Source organism: Cotesia glomerata, linkage group LG7 (genome assembly GCF_020080835.1).
Source record: "Cotesia glomerata isolate CgM1 linkage group LG7, MPM_Cglom_v2.3, whole genome shotgun sequence".
Classification (NCBI taxonomy): Eukaryota; Metazoa; Arthropoda; class Insecta; order Hymenoptera; family Braconidae; genus Cotesia; species Cotesia glomerata.
The window spans coordinates 23,076,736-23,099,386 of record NC_058164.1 but is presented as its reverse complement, the minus strand read 5'-3'; the positions used below and the strand labels follow the sequence as shown (position 1 = coordinate 23,099,386).

The window sequence follows — 22,651 nt, the reverse complement described above, 5'->3', positions numbered from 1 at the left end:
TTTTTACAAAAAAATTAAAAATTTGGCTAAAATTTCGCGGCATTTTTTTTTTTAAATAGTTGTAATTAAAAAAAAAAATCTTTCGTTTAAGACCTTGTAAATTATATCTTGAAGACCTGTCAAAAATTTCATCAAGATCGGTTGAGTAGTTCTCGAAAAATCTTGACCACCGTCTTTGAAAACATAGTTTTGAGAAAAACGCGTTTAAAGTTTTGAGTGACAATACAACAGCGCCTTGAGCGCGCAACTTTTTAAAACTATATCTCTAAAACTATTATTCGGATCGATTTGAAACTTTAGGACAATATTCTAGAGCTGTAGAATTTAATAAAACATTTAAAAAAATCGATTTTTTGAAACCATGAAACCCATGTAACCCCTTAAGAATAATACTTATTGATAATAAAATTGAAGTAAAGTGTATAAAAAATTAAATAATAAAACCAACTTATTAATCCCAAAACAAAACTTTCTTATTTTTTAAAAAAATTAAACACACTATGATTAATTTTCATCAAGAAGCTGCAATAGATTCACTTTGTTCTCGATACCGTCTTCAGTAAGAAAGTCCGCGCAGAGATTCTCCAATTTGCTCTTGTACTCATCATTAATCTTAATCATATCATTTATATTTTGTTGTTCATCATCTTCTTTAGTGTTAGAAGTTTCATTGCCTTGGTTCTCGGTTTTCACATCAATGTCATCGAACAAATCGAGGCTGAAGGTCCTCGTAGAAGATGTATCCTCAGTTCCCAATTGGGCTGCTAGCATCCCAAGTTCAGCTTTGGTTCCCTTGTCTTTTATGAACAACTTGTCCCGGTTAGAGGGCGGTAATTTCTCCTTCTGGGGCTTTATTGTTACAAATGAGTAGTTCATTGCATATCTGTAGCCGAAAAACCATGATTAGGTAATACAGTTTCCAAAATGAGCTTTGAAATTAAGTATACGTATAAATAAATACGTCATCAATCTAATCCCATAATTCGAAAAAGATTCACCGTTTAGTTACTTAGATATTAAATTTTAAAAATCACATATTTTATCTCCTTATACACGGGCTCTTATGGCGGACAAACTTTTGTCGAGACTTTAATTATTTTTTTCAATATTAACCTCCCAACTTTAACGGATAAAAAACTATACACAAGAAACTTGGATTATTGCAAAATATAAAAACAATTTAATAATAATACATTACTGATATAATTTTTGAAATATTTAAAGTCAAATTTTACGTTTGTAACTCGTTTATCGTCAGCCATTTATTAGAATAAAGATTTCACAACATCGCGTCAACAGCTGAGAAAGAAGAAAAGGATATAAATATAGTTACAGAGAGAGAAATGTTTAACTCACACACTCATCCACGTCTCGGTAATGGGTATAATCAAATGCGCTATTGCCAAATTTGTTTATTTAATTCAGCAAGTAATAAATACGAAAGTCATTTTATTACTTTACTTTATTAAATAAGTAAAAATCATCAATTATTAAATTGTTTAAATTATTTTAAGTGAAAATAAAGAATTTTGACGAATATTGGGAAGACTTAAATTAAAAAAAAATTTTAACATTACTTTGACTCATTAGTTACGCTCGAACTTTCTTAATCTAAAATAACTACTCACATATTTCTTCCTAAGAATGTAACGCGCTCCCCCATTAGTTGCAAAGACCCGACTCTTAAATTCTGCGGAACTTGTAACAATTCAATTGACCCTAACTCTTTGCTCATTAGATCAAACTTTTCGTTGTAGTTCCGTGCATTAATGTTAAAACTCGTGTCCTCATTCTGCAGGCCCAATTTCAGAAGAATTGAAACGCGGACATTGATGTCCTCCAGTAGGTCCAAGCACTCATTTCGCGTTTCCCATATTTCGTTGCAGGTTAACTTTCCGTATTTCTACATGAAGCAATTCAATGTTAATAATTAATTATATGGTAGTTCCTCCTTGAAACGATTTTTTTTTATTTATCAATGTAATATGCCAAGGCACCAATTTCAATAATTGTAAGTGCTAATACAAAAAAATAATACAGGTAAATTATTTAATTTATAACATTTAATACGAGCAGATCAAGAATTTTAAAAATCTGTATACAGGTACTTCTTCACAATTTTTGAGCCGAATTTTTGTTAAAAAAATTTTCATAGTTTTCTTTCTAAAAAAAATTATTTATGTACACGAAAAGAAAAATATGGGAACTATTCCCATAATTTTATGGGAACAGTTCACAGTTAATTATAGGAACTGTTCCCATGAATTATGGGAACTGTTCCCATAATTATAGGAAATTTTCCTAGAATTATGGGAAAATTTCCCATAATGATGGGAATGGTTCCCATAATAGTATAGGAATGGTTTTTATAATTATAGGAATGATTCCTATTCAATTATAGGAACCATTCCCATGATATTATGGAAAATATTCCCATAATGATATAGTAATGGTTCCTATATTATTATGGGAACTATTCCCATAATGGTATAGGAAGGATTCCTAGAACATTATAGGAATCATTCCTATACCATTATGGGAATCATTTTCAAAATAAAATAAAGATAAAATCTTCGTGCGGAGTGAGTTCGAAATGATTCCTATAATATATACACGGAAAAAAAAAATTGGAGCAGCCACATGATTTTCATGGTGTAGGCAATGATAGTTAAAACATCAATAATAATTAAATAATAATAATAATCTATATTATTAAGAGCATAAGGAAAATTTTGTGGCCAGTGTAATTGTGATAAAATGGGTTTTTGCTTGGAGTTGTGCCTTTTCAAGGTTTCATCAACAGACTCGATAGAGTCTGGCGCCAAGTTCCGTTCTCAAGCCAGACTACCGAGTGTGTATATACCGTAAGCAGAACGGTTTTTTGAGGTTACAAATTTTTTTTCAAATTTATTTTGATTTTTTTTTTATATGATATTTTATAATAGTAGTTCATGCTTTCTATTACGCGTATTACTTGATTGTTATCAATTATCTTTATAATTTCTATTTAAAATTATTAAAAATAATCAGCACAAACTATAGCGACCCAGATTTTTAGATTTTAACTTTTTTCTTATGTAAAAAGCGGACGGCCAGAGACTAAATAATATAAGGATGCATGCTAATCTTATAATAGATGAGAAACTACAGTGAAAAAAAGATATTTGACAGCTTGCAATTACACACGCCAGGCGGCGCAAGAATAACTTTTACATGAACTATAGCTTCAAGGGGATAGTTTGCCACCGGAAATGTATTAAATTAAAATTGTCAATTTTTATTATAATTACAAAAAATACTGAAATCCGAACAAAAACAGTTTCACTGTAAAAAAATCACGCCAAGTCCACGTTCATAAGACTATAAAGAAAAAAAAATTGTATTTCTTTACAAAAAGATATAAAATAAAAAATTAAAAAATCCAAGTAACCGATATGGTTGTATATGATTTTCGGAAATTAAAAAAAATTTTGTTGTAAATTTAAAAATTAAAAGAAACAACTTTGGAACGCACTTGGTGTGCGTCATTGTGTACTTCAATTTTTTTTAAAAGTCCTAGTAGATAGATTTTAGGAATTTCATAAAAAGTGAAATTTTTCGTAACCACGCACAATAAATACGTTCCAAAATTGTTTCTTTTAATTTTTAAATTTACAACAAAATTTTTTTTAATTTCCGAAAATCATATACAACCATATCGGTTACTTGGATTTTTTAATTTTTTATTTTATATCTTTTTGTAAAGAAATAAAATTCTTTTTTCTTTATAGTCTTATGAACGTGGACTTGGCGTGATTTTTTTACAGTGAAACTGTTTTTGTTCGGATATCATTCTCACCAATAGTCAATTTATTATAATAAGAATTTAGGCTACATTCTAAAATGCTGTGTGTCTAGATACATAATGAAGAAATGACCTTGTATCTGGTAAACTATTGACATTTTTGAAGATATAAGCTCATCCCGATGTTACTCTCATCAAGAGCTTTCATTTGAGTACCCACATGCATTTTTGATATAATTTTTATATATACATATATATAATATAATTGAGGTTATAATTGAGGATGGTTTTACTTGTATCACTGTAGAGTGTTTTACCAGGGAGGGTGGGGAATTATTGTCTCTCCACTTTTTTCTCCGCAATATAATCTCTCAACCCCGTCATTATAACTCTCAACCACTTTTTCGTCCCCACCCACCTGCATGTCGGGATTTTTTTCATGCCCGACACACATGTGCTGCGACTGTGGCCGACTTACGCGTTATAATCAGTACCTGCATTTGCATTACGGTCTTAAATAGTATGGAGGTACTTCTATAATGACATTTTACCGCCATAACTATATGGGAAAACCACAGAAAACCCGACCGGTACAGAGGCTGGCAATGAAACGCACATATTCTTAGTTTATAATCATTGAAAAATATTGGTGCGCGCCGGAATCGAACCCTGGTCCCACTCTTTCGAAATGCAGGTACCGAGCCGATTAGGCTATTGCCAACCTTATATATAATACTAGCGAACCCAGCCCGCTTCGCCGGGCTAAAGCTTAGTTTATTAAATAAAGTGGGCGATTCCGTACTCGCGGGCGCAACATTTAAACTCACTCAAGGCTTCTTACTAAAACAATAAAAACTCTTTTTAAAGAAATGACTGGTCGCAGGATTACATTGTAATCTGTTTTACAAAAATTAATATAAAAAACATTTAATAAAATGTCTAAATAGACATAGGAGAGGTTCAAAGTGCTATCGCGGGTACAACGAAATCGGCCCACCATTAAAGGTCATGAAGCTAGAATGAAAAAAGTCTGTTAATCATGAAATATTTATTGAATTATTTTTACATTCTTTAAAAGAATACAAAACAAACTAATTATTAATTTAAATAAAATTATTAAAAGAAATAAATATTATAAATTATTCACTTTTTATCCAGTCGCAGGTTCAACGTAAAACTATCGCGGGTGCAACACGTCTCACTGTAGTGAATATAAACATTTCCATGTAACTTTAAATTAAAGATATGAGATCATAGATGCTGTATCACTAATTAGCACTTTCCTATGTGACTAAAATAAATTATTTGTTTGGAATAGTCGGCGATTTATCAGACTTAAGGTTCATCTTCAGAATCGCTGTAAACATCAGAAACGCGTAACTTTTGCGTAACTTTTTTTGCAACTTTTCTACGTTTTTAGTAGATTTCATAAAAATCTAACTATTGTATTTGTCCTTATGACGTAAATTTCCATAAATTTTGTTATATTTCGACCTAACTCGACGAACTGAGTCAGAAAATACATATGGTTCGAAAGTTTATATATGTATGTATATATATATATATATATATATATATACATATATATATATACGATATGCTTGCTTGTCACGACGATAGCGTCAACAATTCTTAAGGGATCTCAATGAAACTCAACATACTTATTCTATCGACTATTAGGAAGGTCAAGTTCAAATATGAGCTTAATCGGTTAGATAGTTTAGAAATTACAGCATTTAAAAATTTTAAAATTTTGAAAATTTGATACTTTCACTACTTCTCCCTCAAATAACTTTTGAACGCGTCGAGTTATTCGATTCCTGTAAATTGCATCTAAAAGCTGAGAAATTAAACTTCAATTTATGTGCTCACATTTTTTTTTAAAGCACAAAAAAATCCATCTTTGGATCTTTTTTAAGGAATTTTTTAGTAGATTTCATAAAAATCTAACTATTGTATTTGTCCTTATGACGTAAATTTCCATAAATTTTGTTATATTTCGACCTAACTCGACGAACTGAGTCAGAAAAATACATATGGTTCGAAAGTTTATATATGTATATATATATATATATATATATATATTATATATACATATATATATATACGATATGCTTGCTTGTCACGACGATAGCGTCAACAATTCTTAAGGGATCTCAATGAAACTCAACATACTTTTTCTATCGACTATTAGGAAGGTCAAGTTCAAATATGAGCTTAATCGGTTAGATAGTTTAGAAATTACAGCATTTAAAAATTTTAAAATTTTGAAAATTTGATACTTTCACTACTTCTCCCTCAAATAACTTTTGAACGCGTCGAGTTATTCGATTCCTGTAAATTGCATCTAAAAGCTGAGAAATTAAACTTCAATTTATGTGCTCACATTTTTTTAAAGCAAAAAAAAATCCATCTTTGGATCTTTTTTAAGAAATTTTTAGTAGATTTCATAAAAATCTAACTATTGTATTTGTCCTTATGACGTAAATTTCCATAAATTTTGTTATATTTCGACCTAACTCGACGAACTGAGTCAGAAAATACATATGGTTCGAAAGTTTATATATGTATGTATATATATATATATATATACATATATATATACGATGTGCTTGCTTGTCACGACGATAGCGTCAACAATTCTTAAGGGATCTCAATGAAACTCAACATACTTATTCTATCGACTATTAGGAAGGTCAAGTTCAAATATGAGCTTAATCGGTTAGATAGTTTAGAAATTACAGCATTTAAAAATTTTAAAATTTTGAAAATTTGATACTTTCACTACTTCTCCCTCAAATAACTTTTGAACGCGTCGAGTTATTCGATTCCTGTAAATTGCATCTAAAAGCTGAGAAATTAAACTTCAATTTATGTGCTCACATTTTTTTTTAAAGCAAAAAAAAATCCATCTTTGGATCTTTTTTAAGAAATTTTACTCTTGCAATCGTTTCGTTTTTTCGTTCGTTGTATGAATGTTACAGATTATCCTTTAATGTAAGAACTAAAAAATATATGAATTTTCAATTAATAAATCAGGAATTTCGTCATATTTAAAAATATGATGCGAAAATCTGTGTAATGACAGATTTTTTTTTTTTGTATATCCTAGTAGTTTTTTTTATTGTTATGAAATCTACTTCCATTTCGGCTGCCGAATGGCCTTTTTTAGTAGCAGTTATCAAAACTAATTTTCTTTTCAAACTAGACTTCGACGTTCGTGCAACACAAATGCTCTTACCCTCCTCAAATTGAAAAAAATTGGTATAAAAAAAAGTAACAAATACTGTGATTTAAAAATTTATGTCAAAAATCGTCTCCCGCGGAATCGCCCAAGTACATATTTTAATACATTGTAATTAATTAATCCTATTATCGCAATATGTCAACCATCATTCATCTTCGAGTTCATATTCTTCAAGCTTTCTCTCTAGCGGGTGAAAGTTGTTAACCAAACTCATAAACATATCAGTTAGTGTAACATCTACTTTGTGGTGTACACAAAAAAATTAGGAAAACGGTTGACCCTGAAGGCCACCCATAAAGGAAAGTACCACGGGGCCTAGCTTGGCCCAACTATGTAAAAGTCTGGGCCAAGCTTGTAAGCCAGGCTTGGCTCAGTCTTAGTTGAAGTCTGGGATGATAACGATGGGCCAAGCCTGGTTACCAGACCTGGCCCACGCCTGATTACCAGGACTGGCCCATGCCTGGTTACCAGGGCTGAGCCATAGTTAATTTTCAAGTCTGGCCCATGCCATTTGATAAAAAATGATAAAAAAGAATTATTGGGATGTTATTTTTTTATTTTATTTTGCAAGTTAAGTAAATTCGAACCTAACTGTTGCTAATTATAGAAATAAAGTGAAAATCGTATCCGTTCTAACCGAGATTCGAACCCAAGCCGCGCGCTTGCCAGACTGATAACTAACCCTTACACCGTACGACCGATAAGTTGATGCACATCTCATTATTCTGATAAGCTAAATCTATATGGTGACAAAGTGTGGCGGTTTATTATTTATATAATTGATGTTATTTAATATTGTGTTTCGATGAAAATTAACTATTTTTTACAAATGTTTATTATAGTTAAAAAAATGCAAGAGTCAAGTTCTTATATTACTTTAAACTTTGTACATCGTTCTGTATATTTTTAATATCTTCCCGAGAAAAAATGATCAGGACTGATCAGACCTGTTCATATCTGATCAGGCCTGAAATTAGACTTGAGCAGGCCTGAAATTATACCTGATCAGACCTGTTCATGCCTGCTCATGTCTGTTCATGTATGAAGCGTTAAATACGTTCAGACCTGATCAGACCTGTTCATGCCTGCTCATGTCTGTTCATGTCTGAAGCCTTAAATACGCTCAGACCTGATCAGACCTGTCCATGTCTGATATCTAGCCTACACTGAGAGACAATTTTATTTAATAGTAATGAAATTTTATTACTATTTAATAAAACGTTTATTTGGCTAATCCCAAATAAAAATTTATCAAATATTAATTAAATTTCCTTAAATACTAATAAAAATTTTATTAAATACTAATAAATGTTTCTCAGTATGTAATGAATATTTATCTACATGTAATATAAAGAAAATTCATTAATCAACTAACTAACAAATATTGATCAGTAATTAATTGAATAAATAATTAAGTAAAATTGAATTTTGTCGGAACTATATTTTGAAATACAAAGTCTACAACTGTTGTTATCCAAGTGGATGTTAATTTTTATGCACAAATGAATCGATAAGAGTTAGACATTATTTAATAAAATAAAAACAGAAGCAGAAAACCAGACAATGTAGAGACGCATTTGTTAAAAATAAAGACTATGATTTCATAAATTCAATCGAATATTTATTTATTTTTATTATTTAAAATCTCTACATGTGATTCGTCATGAAGTAAACAAATAGGTTAGGTTAGGATGTCTTGTTAAAAAATCTTAATACTATTTATTAAAAGACTTTACTGTGAAAATATATTTGAATATATTATAATTAATTGATGAATATTAATTTTTTTTTTTTTTGAGATTATTTCTTTTAATGACTTAATATTCGTATTAATGACAGCAAACGAAAGCGTCGTTTGTGGTTATTTTAATAAACACATATTAGTATTTAAGAAAATTTTATTAAATACTTATGAAATTTTATTAAATACTAATATAATTTTATTTATATGAAATATAATTTAATTAATATTAACTAAATTTTTTTTTCAAGTCCAAATAAACTGTTTTATTACTATTGAATAAAATTCTCTCTCAGTGTAGAACCATATGTTAATGGAGCGAAAAAAAATACATAGCCGTTCCGAATAAATCACTCTAATATATAATTAATTATTAATAATTAATAAATTAGGTATAGAACTCCGTTAACTATAAGGATAAATCATGTATAAAATTTGAATTACTTGAAGTAGCTCGAAAGATACTCTCAAGTTAAGATGAATCATTTGGTCAAGAGGTAAAGTGTCAGTCTGAAGAGCGCGAGGTGTACGGTTCAAATCCCCGTCGGCACCGATTTTTTTTTTTTTTTATGGACCTGATCGAGTCAGACATGAACAAATCTAATCAGACCTGAACATGCCTGGCCAGGTCTGATCAGACCCGGTCATTTTTCATACCTGATCAGACCTGAAGACTCATGCCTGTTCATGTCTGATCAGATCTGATCATTTTTTCCCGGGTTATGATAAATTTTTATGTTTAAAATTATCAATATTAAAAATTCAACTGTAAATTATTATATTTAAATTTTTCTAAGACTATATCAATTTTGACGATATGCAATTGTCTTGGTTAGATAATAAATTTTAAATTTTAAAATTTGTTAACAAATATTCGTTAAACAATAAATATTTACTGTATAAAATTCTATTACTTAATGATTTATTAAATTTGAATTTCCCATTGAATGGCTGAGGCTAGGTTACCCAATTCTGGCTCAAGTCTGGGTTGCCATTCAACGCCCATGGCTACAAAGAAAAAAAAATTTACTTAAATCAAGTAAATAATTTTTAAGAATTTCATCTTCTTGATTTGAGTAGAAAAATTCTTAAACTAAGAAATTTTTCTCGATTTAAGTAAATTTTATTTAATTAAAGAATTTTTCGTTTTGATTGAAGACAAACTCTTCAAAGTTATTTTCTTGGTTCAAGAATTTTTCTTGAATCAAGTTAATTTTCAGTGTAGGTTTCCCAATCTTGGCTAACTCTTGGGTAATTATTGTGGCCGTGACTGAGTGACCCAGTTCTGGCCCAGGCTCGGGTAATAATTGGGCCGACCAAGGCTTGGTTGCCCAGTCTTGGCCCAAGCTTAAGCCGCCAATGAATCGCCAAGGCTAGGTTAGTCAGTTTTGGCACAAGGTTGGATAATCATTGGCATGGTCGAGGCTGGGTTAACCAGTCTTGGCACACGTTTTGGTCGCCAATGAATGGCCAAGGCTAGGTTAGCCAGTCTTGGCCCAAGGTTGGATAATCATTGGCATGGTCGAGGCTGAGTTAACCAGTCTCGGTCCACGCTTGGGTCGCCAATGAATGGCCAAGGCTGGGTTAGCCAGTCTTGGCTGAAGGTTGGGTAATCATTGGCATGGCCAAGGCTGGGTTAAACAGCCTGGCTCACGCATGGGCCAATACAGGTACGCCGAAGCTAGGTTTCCCAGTACTGGCCCAAGCCTGGCCCCTTTGTCAACTCTGGGGGTTTCCTGCATGGGCATCCCTGCAACTTCCCGCTAATTCCATACTTAGGCGCTTGAAATTGCACCAATGACATTTTTGAGCTCTTCAAGCTCAAAAATATAATTTCTGTTCTTTTAAGCTCTCCGAGCTCAAAAAGATAACTTTTCTATGCTCTTTGAGCTCAAAAGTCTAATAGAAATTTGATAAGACACTATTTTTTAAATTTTTAAACCACAATAACTTTTGAATGAATAAACCGATTTTTACGCGGTTAGCAGCATTCAATGTAGTTTTTCAAGCCTCATAAAGAATCTTAAAGTTTAAATTGATCGCGCTAGGAATTTTGGAGTTATTCCGAAAAAATACTTTTTTCGGTTTTTTTTCGTTCACGATATCTCTCGAACGAATCAACCGATTTTGACCAAACTGGTGGCGATCGACGTGGTTTTTTGAGGTTAAGAGCTGAATAGTTTTTGGAGTTGAATCATCAAGCTGTTTAAAAGTTATTTCAAAAAAACCACATTTGAAAAAAAATTTTTTTTCAGTTTTTTGAAGATTTCTCAAAATCTATTGATCTCAATCGGTCCAAATAGTTTTCGAAATCTAAGTTTGGTCAAGCCCTTTCGAATGGCACCAACCGCGATAAAATTGGTCAAGCCGTTCAAAAGTTATAAGAGGTTAAAATACTTTCACACACACACACACACACACACACACACACACACACACACACACACACACACACTCGCACGCGGACACGAGCACGGACACGGACATAAACACACACACACACACATACAGACATAGCGACAACTTCGCGGGGATAGTCAGGGAAGTTTCCTGTGACCTTCAAACGTCGAGATCTGATGAAAACTCGATTTTTGCAAAACGGAGTGAAAACAATAATTTCTCGATTTTTGAAAATCTTCGATTTTCTTAGCGGGAAGTTAAAAATATCGGGTTGATCTCAACATCGGCGATCAAAGTACGACGTAAGGCTTGAGCATATGCTCAATACAATATTGTAAATGTGGATAACTCGAAAATCGTATCAATTAAGAAAAAAAAGAGATAATCATTTTAAAATTGTTGTTTTTGATCGCAAACTTGTATTTTCTATAGTTATAATTATGACTTTACATGTAATATATCGAATTCACTTATATTCTACCTGAGGTCCATAAAATTTTAGAATTAACAGCTCAGAATACTCCTTTATCATCATCAAGTAGTTCACATTATTTTTCTCGACGGTAAACAGAAAATATTTTGTGTTCCCGGATTTTCTTAAGCCAATTATATTTGAAATTACTCCAGCAAATTTTGTTCAGGTATAAAAAAAGAATTACGTTTAGTTTTGACAGACAAATATTGATGTTAAATAACAAATGATATTTTTAAAGTTAGCTGATTTGCTTTTAAATAAATTATATTTTTTTGTTTACAAATTAAGATTAGTTATTTCTCTTATTTTCTTGTTCAATATAAGTTGTAAAATAACTCACTGAATTTAATGAGAAAACATTTTATTGCCTTCATTGTCGCATATAAAATTTCAAATCAGTTGATCGCTACAGAACTTAATGCATTGAAGCGCTATCTGATGGTAATATTTAACAACATCGACATCATATTTACTTTCTCCGTGGAAAAATACATGGTCGTACCAATTTTTATGACAATCGGTTGAACGGAGTGGAAGTCGATAGTTTACAGTGCCGCCTGGTGGCAAGTTACATCAATGGGCATAGCATATTCGTTTTCTCCGTGGAAAAATATATGGTCATACCAATTTTTATGACAATCGGTTGAACGGGCGGAAGTCGATACTTTACAGTGCCACCTGATGGCAAGTTACATCAATAGGCATAGCATATTCGTTTTCTCCATGAAAAAATACATAGTCGTACCAATTTTTATGACAATCGGTTGAACGGGGCGGAAGTTGATACTTGACAGCGCCGCCTGGTGGCAAGTTACATCAATGGACATAGCATATTCGTTTTCTCCGTGGAAAAATACATGGTCATACTAATTTTTATGACAATCGGTTGAACGGGGCGGAAGTCGATACTTGACAGCGCCGCCTGGTGGTGAGTTACATCAATGGGCATTAGGGTGTGCCAAAATGTAACTCCCGTGGAGAACCTTTTAAAATTGGAATTTTGAGTTCCGCTTTTAACAGGGGCTGCGTTTGGGCATTTCCTGAAATATTTTGGTGTGAGATGATGAATTTGATATTCATAGAATTTTTTAACAGAAGCTTAGTTTGGGCATTTCCGGTGAAAATTCAAAATTTGGCCGGAAGTGCCCAATTAAGGCTCCTGTTAAAAATTCTATGAAAATCAAATACATCATCTTACACCAAAATATCTCAGGAAATGCCCAAACGCAGCCCCTGTTAAAAGCGGAACTCAAAATTCCAATTTTAAAAGGTTCTCCACGGAAGTTACATTTTGGCACACCCTAATGGGCATAGTACATAAACCTTCTCCGTGAAAAAATACATAAACATACCAATTTTCATAATGATCGGTCAAATAGTTTCTGAGTTTATTGATGACATATATATAAACTTCCTTTTTTATATATATAGATATATAAATATATGAAAAATTAATGTGGGTACTCAAATGAAAGGTCTCGATGAGTGTAACATCAATATGAGCTTATATCTTTAAAAATGTCAATAGTTACAAGATACAAGGTCATTTCTTAATTCTATGTTTAGAGATAGAGCATTTTCAAATGCAACCTAAATATCTATCATCATAATTTGACTATCGACGAGAATGATATGAAACCTTGAAAAGGTACAATTTCAAGTCAAGCCCTTTGCAATGACACTAAATTTCACAAAAAAAATCGATTTTATCATGTGACTATCCAGGAGATAAAATTGTTCTTATTCTCTTAATAATATAAATTATTATTATTATTATTATTATTATTATTTAATTATTATTGTTGTTTTAACCATTACTGCCTGTCACATAAAAATCATGTTACTGTCACAGGAAAGTCATGTATCTACCACAGGAATGTATCATGTGGCAGCCCTAATTTTTTTTTCCGCGTAAGATTTAAACCTTTATATTGTGGGAACCATTCCTATACTATTATGGGAATGGTTCCCATAAATTATGGAAACCATTCCTATAATAGTATAGGAATTATTCCTATAGCATTATGGGAACCATTCCCATAATGGTATAGGAATAGTTCCCATAATTTTCTTTCCGTGTAGATATCTTTTTTATTTATTAATATATTTCACTTTTTAGATCGGTTAGGGATTTAAAATTAATATATCTGTCTATAATCTAATTAAAAATTTTAGGTTTGAACTTTATTATTATATAGAACGTTGCTATGATGAATGAAATTTGATACGATTTTATATCTTCGACATGAAAATGCTGTAAAAATTATCACATTTTAAATCGCATATTGAAAAATCAATAATGAATTTTTCTGACACAATCTGGCTATCATTCATACTTTTTACTTATACTTTATACTTTTTATCATCACATAATTCTGAAGCCTTATTTTTCAACGTTAAAGAAATAAAAATTTTTAAATAAAAAATTTTCGTGACAAATAATTCTTTTATTTTAATATAACTTTTATGGCATTTTGATATGGTATTTCTATGGTAAATAATTATATGACAGTAGTATTAACCTTTCGACAATAGGGGAGAAGGGGGTCAATTGAACCACGGGGCAATTGAACCACTCGACTTAAAAATCGAAAAAATGCTTCATGCTCATAGAATTAGATTCTAATATGTTAAAACTCGGATATGATCAAAATTTGAAATCATTGCGATTAATAAATTTTTAAAACTGAAATTTTTTATTTTTAGGTATGTAAACTTTTTTTTTAGCTGATGACAAATTGTTTACTAATATTTTAATTTTTTAATTAATTGATAAAGTTTTAATTGTAGTCGTTGTATATACTTATACTTTAAAATCCTCAACTTTCTTATAGTGATATAATAGTTTAAATATTTATTATTTACTATTAATTGTTATAAAATTATATGGGGTCAATTGAACCAGCAGTCTCGGGGACGATTGAACCACACGGAGAAGCATGGGACATGCGCGCGCATCTTGACTCTACGTAAAAAATACTCAGGGAAATAACCTAACAATTTGATGAACTAAATTTATAATGAAAATTATTTTTAAATTGATTTATAATTTATTTAATATAATATCTGTGCATTAAAAATGTGCAATAGTAATATTAGCAAGAAAAAATTAATATATTATTTATTAAAAGTTATGGTTTAAGTTTTAAATATTATTGGTTAAATTGATCCCAAGCAGTGGTTCAATTGTCCCCGAGCGGGAGTCAATTGAACTATTCGACGCGTTTGGATAAATTAATAATTTTTTAAAATTCACGTTGCTTATTGACTAACTTATGTATTGATAATGATAGTAGACTTAATAAACTACCATTCCAAGAAAAAAAAAATATCATTTAGTTTTAATTCGAATACTAAAAAATTGCTAAACTTTTTTTGGTTTAATTGACCCCTTTCTCCCGTACTAAATGCTCTGACTACACTATGCACTACAAAAAAAACTACCTTAATTACTTAAATCAGTAATAACTGTTACCTTGATAATTAGTTCGTGAACGACATTAACTTTTTCGTGAATTCCATTGCGAGAAATCATGTTTCGTAAGCCATCAACATGATTCAATGTTAACAGAATGATTTCTCGAGGTCCCGTCGCTGTCGATAACTGAAATTTCACCATCATCATCATCAAGTCAAACAGTTTGTTCATACTGTCCTGGTCCAAGCGCATTATTGAGCACAAAGCAATCTTCTCTAAAGTCGAACGAATCCAACTTAAACTTGAAATCGGCGAATCGGTGAATATTGCTGATATTATTTTTGGGTCAACAAATGCAGCTGTTATGTCGTCTAGCACTAAATAAATAAATTGACGTTAAATATATAATGTTTCTTATATATCTACTATATCAATCTATACTAATATTATAAAGAGAAAAGATTAGAGATGCGGAATGACCGACATTTTTATTTTTGGTCAGGATACGGTCATAAGACCGTCCTGTGACAGTCACATAATTATAAAAAATTTCTGTAATGCTGAAATGACCATCACGTTTCAAACGGTCACAAATTTGGTCATTTGCATCTATATAGACGTTTTTGACAGAATTTTTTAATAAAGCATTCTTTGAAAACTGATGTAAAATTTACGGTCACATTAAAAATCGTCATGAATTTGGTCATTTGCATCTATAGGCGTTTGCATATATAGGCGTTTGTGACGAAAATTTTTAATTATAATTTATTCTCAAACAAAAACTATAAAATAAATCGATCATTGTATTACCGAAGTTTAATGAGATATTTCAGTTATAACTTGTACACACAGAAAAAAAGAATGATTTGTCTCAAATAAATCAATTTATTTGAGTCGTTTTTTTAAATATTTCTTTATGATGTGATGTTATATCACGGTTTACCTGGTCCCTGGAGGCGCCATCACGCGAGAATAAATTATGACAAGTTATAGCGGGAGAAATTCAGAAACCTATAAAATGGTTTATAGCACGCTAAGGAAAATCCCATTAATATTTTAGTCGTCTGCCCGAGAAAAAATGTTTCTATATAATTATATATAATTGTATATAATCATATATGATTATATATGGAATCACATATATAATTATATAAAATTATATATGATCATACATAATTATATATAATCATACATGATTATATATGGAATTGTATATGAGGTTATATATAATCATATATAATTATATGACTATATATGGAGCAATATACAACCATGCACGATTATATATAGTTCCATATACAATTCTATATAAGTATATAGAATTATATATAATAATACATGATTATATATGGAATTGTATATGAGGTTATATATAATTATATATGACTATATATGGAGCAATATACAGCCATGCAGGATTATATATAGTTCCATATACAATTATATATAAGTATATAGAATTATATATAATCATACATGATTATATATGGAATTGTATATGAGGTTATATATAATCATATATAATTATAGATGACTATATATGGAGCAATATACAGCTATGCAAGATTGTATATAGTCCCATATATAATTATATATAAATATATATAATTATATATGCTTATATATAATTAACAGACATAAAAATTTTTCTTTGAAAAAATTTTTTTTTGGTAATAACAAAAAATGTAAAATGATGTTTATAATTACGTTTAAATAATTCTGAAATACAAAATTTGTCACATTTCCTATGAGATGTTTTGGTCTGCTCTGCTACTACTTAATAGTAAAATCATTATTTATTTTATTATTTAAATAAGTGTTATATTATAATGAAATTCGGTAAAATAAATAAATTATGAATAATGACTATCCAAATACATATTAAAATCAATTTTTATATTCCATTTATGATAAACATATGATACATATGATACATTATGTAGATCATAGAATCATTATCATCTAAGACAGCAGCACAGTAGACAGAGACTTCAAGACGCACGGAGATCACCAAAGTTAAGCAGCATTGAGCAGGGTTAATAGTTGGATGGGTGACCGCTGGTGCTATAGCTATAAAATTATATCTAGATATTTTTTTTTTGCATTTTAATTGGTTACACAGAATTGCGTAGGACCATATTAAATATTCTATCCATAAAATTAACCCAATAATTAATTAGATGTAATAAATATATAATTAAATATTGTTATATATAATTATATATAGTTATATATAATTAGATATGATTATATTTGGCCATTTTTCATATATAATCATATATAACCAATTTATATATAAATATATATAATTATATATAAATATTTTTTCTCGGGTGGTCGCACTCTCTAGAAATTTCCCATCCGTTGTAATTAGAATAAGTATCGTAAAAAGATAAAATACTATTGTAATAGGATTAGAGTAAAATATATAGCTATAAGTTTAGTATTAGAGATACTCCTTAAGTGTTGTAGGCTTATAAGGTTTATTAGACTTATTACAAATTATACCTTAAGTTCTATATTTTACATTTTAAGTATTTATGAAAGACAGTCTTTCATAAATTTTTTACAGTCAAGACAGTATTTGAGGACAATATTGTCTGGCCGCCAGGTCTCTAAAAAGGTTCCCAGTCATTAGGGAGTTGGGAAATTCTCCTGCCAGACTCAGGTATCCAGCATGGTCGGAAAGAGCGAGCACGTGGCCAACGCTTCGAGCTGAAGTCTACCTGAGAGGGGAGCAGCCAATCGAGGTCATCATCATTCTCAACTGTGGGACTCTAGTGCAGTAGGGGAAGCTACCCAACCATCCCTTCTACTTCACTTCGGACTCGAGACTGAACTCGGAAGATCAGAATACCCTCAGCCCTCAGATTGATCTTACATCTTATTAAATACTGTAATGGTCCGATAATTTAATTTTGTGTAAAGTGTTTATCCAACAATATATTTAAATCAATTTAAACTAATAATTTTCTTCGCCGTTATTTTGAATGTTAAAAACCCAGTCATATATTAATATTTATTCATTCCTGCTATTTCAAAGTTGAGTATTTCAATATTCCCGGGCGAATTACGACCACGTCGGTAATCTAGACTCAATAAAATAAATTCACGCGCGGCCACTAGAGTTAGGACATAACAATGACAACCATATATATTTGGTACAAGTAAATATAACAGTTGACTCGAATTATTTTATTATTTGTCAGAAATATATCATTTATTTGTGGTAAAGATTCTAAGTTTGTCCGAAACAACGACATCTTTGGCATTAAAACTCTCAACTACTGCTCTCATGACGTCACTTGAACGTTGAAAACAAAACTTTAATGTTTTGATTGCAACTTAAGCTACAGTGACGTTTCAAAATATATTTTATTTGCATACATAATAGTGTTTGCATAAATAATATTAATTATCAACTATTTATTAATTGGGGATTAAAAAAAGTCATACCTAACCTATAAGGTAAGGTGCTTAAAATATTATATTTTACGAAAACAAATTTAAATTATCCTTAACCTACAATTAACACTTTCATTCAATAGAAGACACGGAAAATATTTCATTAAGGTAAAGTACCCAGTACTTGAACACTTGTAAAAATGGGACCAGTAGTTGAACAGACTTTTCGAATTGTTATAATACAAAATCCGTAAATTTATTATGAGTTATATGCGCATATTATAACTATTAAATGATACAGTAATTGATTTCTGTAAGTTTTTTCAATTATAAATCAAAACAATTATATTTTTATTAACTTGAAAGTTGACATGTCGAGAATCGTCGATAGATGCTATTTTTTTCATGAAAAAGGTACTAAATCGTAAACCGAACAATCAGTCAAAAAAAACGGTATATCATCATTTTAAGTAAAAAAAATTGTACCATCTAATGAAACAGTCTTTTCTGAATAACATATATTTTTTGCAAAGACATAAACTATAATTTTTATATTAAATTTTAGCGTTCAACTATACCTCCAAATTTTTAAAGTGGTACCCAGAACTTGAACAGGCTGAGGCCGTATAAATTTAACAGTACTATAACCTCTAATAGGTTTATAGACTAGTGATCAGAATTGTGATTTGTATTAATTACTGCAATTTAAATAAGTTTTATGACTAAAAATTAGTGTAATTAAAAATTATTGAACGTTTTGAATGGAGTTTTTTTGATTTATGATTGAAAATTTGCTTTGTCATTCATAAAAAATGTAAATAAAAAATTAAATACAAATATTTATCATTTTTAAATGAACATATTAAATATTCACAGTATTATATTTAATATTATTCAATAATATTTTATATTTCTTTTGATATTTCAATAAAACGTTGAAAATTTTTGGTGCGCCTATTGCCACATATTTCATTAGTTCAACTACTGCTCCCGGAGTGTTCAACTACTGCGGCTTGTCAGAATTGATTGTTCAACTACTACTCCTTTCATAGTCTTTTTTAAAAACGTTGTCAAAATATAAATAACCAATTATCTTTGTTATTTTGCGCTTCAATCAATTTAAAATTTTTTACATTTTCATGAAAATCACTAATTTGAACTAATAATTACATCTTTATATATTAAAAGTAGAGTCAAATATGTTTTACTTTGAAATCTGTTCAACTACTGGGTATTTTACCTTATTCAACTAAAAGAATAAAAAATCTTTTTTTTTTCATTTTAAAGCCATTATAATTTCTGAAAATTGATAAAAATAATTTAGCAGATATTTAATAATTTTTAGAACTTTTGTTAACAAATAAATTATGGCAAAAAAAATAAGAGAAAAAAATTGACATGTAGAAATTTTAAAAAATTAAAAATGCAATTTTTAAAAAATAATTTTTTAGAATTAATTTATTTGTTAAATAAAATTAAAAATTGGTCAAGTGATAGCTAACTTTAATGTTAAAATAAATTTTTAAAGTTCATTATTGTCGTCAACTATGATTTATTTACCACAAATAAACCATATCTTTACCATGAATAAGCTATTTATTTGACGCAACTAAATCGCTCAAATATATTATATATTTACCAGAAATAAATATTTATTTGGCCATATCCAACTATCTTATATATTTGGCTCAAATAAATCTTATTTCGATCAAATATTTCTTTTTTTCTGTGCAGGTAATCATTTCAAAGTTGAATAAAAATAATTTTTTCATGTGCCATTTTAAAATTGTCTTTTAATTTTAAATGACTTTCAACCATTAAATGATGCAGAAAATATAAAATGACATAAATCACATTATTATTATCACAAAAGTTTCTTTATTTAATAGTTAATACATATTTATCTTTGAGATTTCATATAGCTTCATATTTAAAGTAAATAACGATATCTTTTTACCCTGATAAAAAAAAAGTATTGAGACAAAGAAAAAAGTATTGAAAAGTATTGATTTTCTAGTCAATCCAATACTTTTCAATACTTTTTTCTTTGTCTCAATACTTTTTTTTATTCAGGGATATTAATTAAATAATATTTTTTATCTTTTAGAGAATATTCGTATTAATTTCAATTATTTTAACCATTGCATAAAATAAGTTATGACACAAAATTTATAATTAAATATTCATAAAAAAATTATTTATCATACTTATATTACTCCAAAATTCACTCGCAATAACAAACTATTATTTTGCTTTAGGTTCTTAGAAACTCACTAGATGGCAGCATTTTCGCTTGTTCGGTCCATCATTTGACAAACGGTCATGTGACGGTCCTGTGAGCGTCCGATGACCAAAAAAAATGTCAATGACGAGACCGCTTGCATCTCTAGGAAAGATTTGATTGTTTGTATGTTTGTTTGTTTGTTTGTTTGTCTGCATTGAATAGGCTCCGAAACTACTGAACCGATTTGAAAAATTCTTTCACTGTTGGAAAGCTACACTATTCCCGGGTGACATAGGCTATCTTATATTATAAATAATTCGAAAATTTTTGTTAAATACCCGTGCTAAGCCGGGGCGAACTACTAGTGTATAATAAGGAAAATATTTCCAATTATAATAAAGATTTTTGATTCCAACAATATAATTACAATTATTATAATACATAATAGCATAATCATTTGTTTTTACCTGTAGACGTTTTGCGTGAATTTATTTTCTGCGCCTTCAGCCTTTGTTGTAACACATATAACATTTCACCACCCATATTAAAATAAATTAACGGATTGCAATGGAGAGACATTTTTTATTAATTTTTGACAGCAAAGATTAATTTCTTCTTTTTCTATTGAAACAAAAGAATTGTCTGAATTAGCCAATTAATGTATTTTGACTTTACGAATTTTTAACAGTAGCGTCACAGTTTTGGAAGTTAATTTCATTATGACCTAAAATATCAAGTAAATGAAAATAAAGAATTTATTTGTTGTTACTGTTATTACTATGGTGATTTGTAGCGACTATGCGCATGGATTGCTTCGATTCAACTATCAAGGTCTTTATATACATATGTGCATTAAGTACACGTGCTACTGTTTTGATACGATGGATAGCTTTCGCCAGCTGATGTATAACTCGCTTAAAATAATAAATTTAGATTTTTTACTTCAAAGAAACAAAATTTTCGTTCAAACTATAAAAATTCTATAAGATTTCATTGAATTCAAGAATTATGATTTAATCAAATTTCACAAAAATTTTGTTAAATTCATTAGAATTATTTAGTAAAATTTTATTAAAATCATGTAATTTTACAAAATTAATGTTACAAAAATTTCAATAAATTCGTTAAAGTTTTCTCCGAAGAAATTTTCTGGAAAACATTTCTTCGGATCAAAAAATTTGATCTGTTTTGAAAAAAATGAAATTTTTTGATGATTCATTTGATTCAACTGCATTTTGTGTACCTATTTTACACAGGAATTAGATCTGTTTTTGCGTGCTATTCTCTATACCAATAATTCAAGACTGACTTTAGTATTTTATTTAACCAACTTTCAATAATTTCCAGATCAAAATGAGACTTCTTTTGTCACTCTGTCAGTCTATTTTTGATTCTATCCAGGCCACCTTTAGTCTATTTTTATCATTCAGAAATTCAGAGTCAAAATTTTTCCAATCACCAGAATGAATCTTATCATCTGTGATAATACTATTTCGACAAATTTTCGATCAAAAACAGTATAAAATTTTAACTAAAATTTGAAAACAAAACAGATAGTTCTACAGATTGATTAGCTTAAAAAAAAGATCAAAATTGTTGCCCGAGTTTTTTTAAAAACATAAATATCATAGCTATTCAATTAATTCAATTACGAGTCTTTCAGACTGAAAAAAAAAGATTAAAAATACTTTAAATAGATCAAAAACATTAAAATTTTTTTACTTTTTATCAGATCATCAAATCCAGATTATTAAAATAAAAGTTTTAATTTTCCGACGGACTTTTTCGAGTAACTGTTTTACTGATTATTCACATGCATTAAATAGAACTTGCAATATTAATAAACTCACCCAAATAAAAATTTCATCAATTTATCAAGATAATCTTGAAGAAATAAAACTTTAAGCTACAAAATTCGTTCTTTGAAAAAATCAATGATTCTATAAATGACAATGAT

At 29.5% G+C, this 22,651-nt stretch overlaps 1 protein-coding gene across 1 annotated transcript; it reads right to left on the bottom strand.

Annotated features, from left to right (window-relative positions):
- Positions 1 to 451: 451 nt before the first annotated feature.
- On the bottom strand, positions 452 to 21,621 carry LOC123268432 (protein OSCP1). The gene is made up of 4 exons (XM_044733478.1): positions 21,162 to 21,621; positions 15,123 to 15,442; positions 1,629 to 1,903; positions 452 to 883 (listed from the first exon to the last, which is right to left on the bottom strand). Exons 1-4 carry the CDS (start codon positions 21,271 to 21,273, stop codon positions 505 to 507), a joined length of 1,086 nt encoding a protein of 361 aa, XP_044589413.1. The 5' UTR covers positions 21,274 to 21,621; the 3' UTR covers positions 452 to 504.
- Positions 21,622 to 22,651: the final 1,030 nt, after the last annotated feature.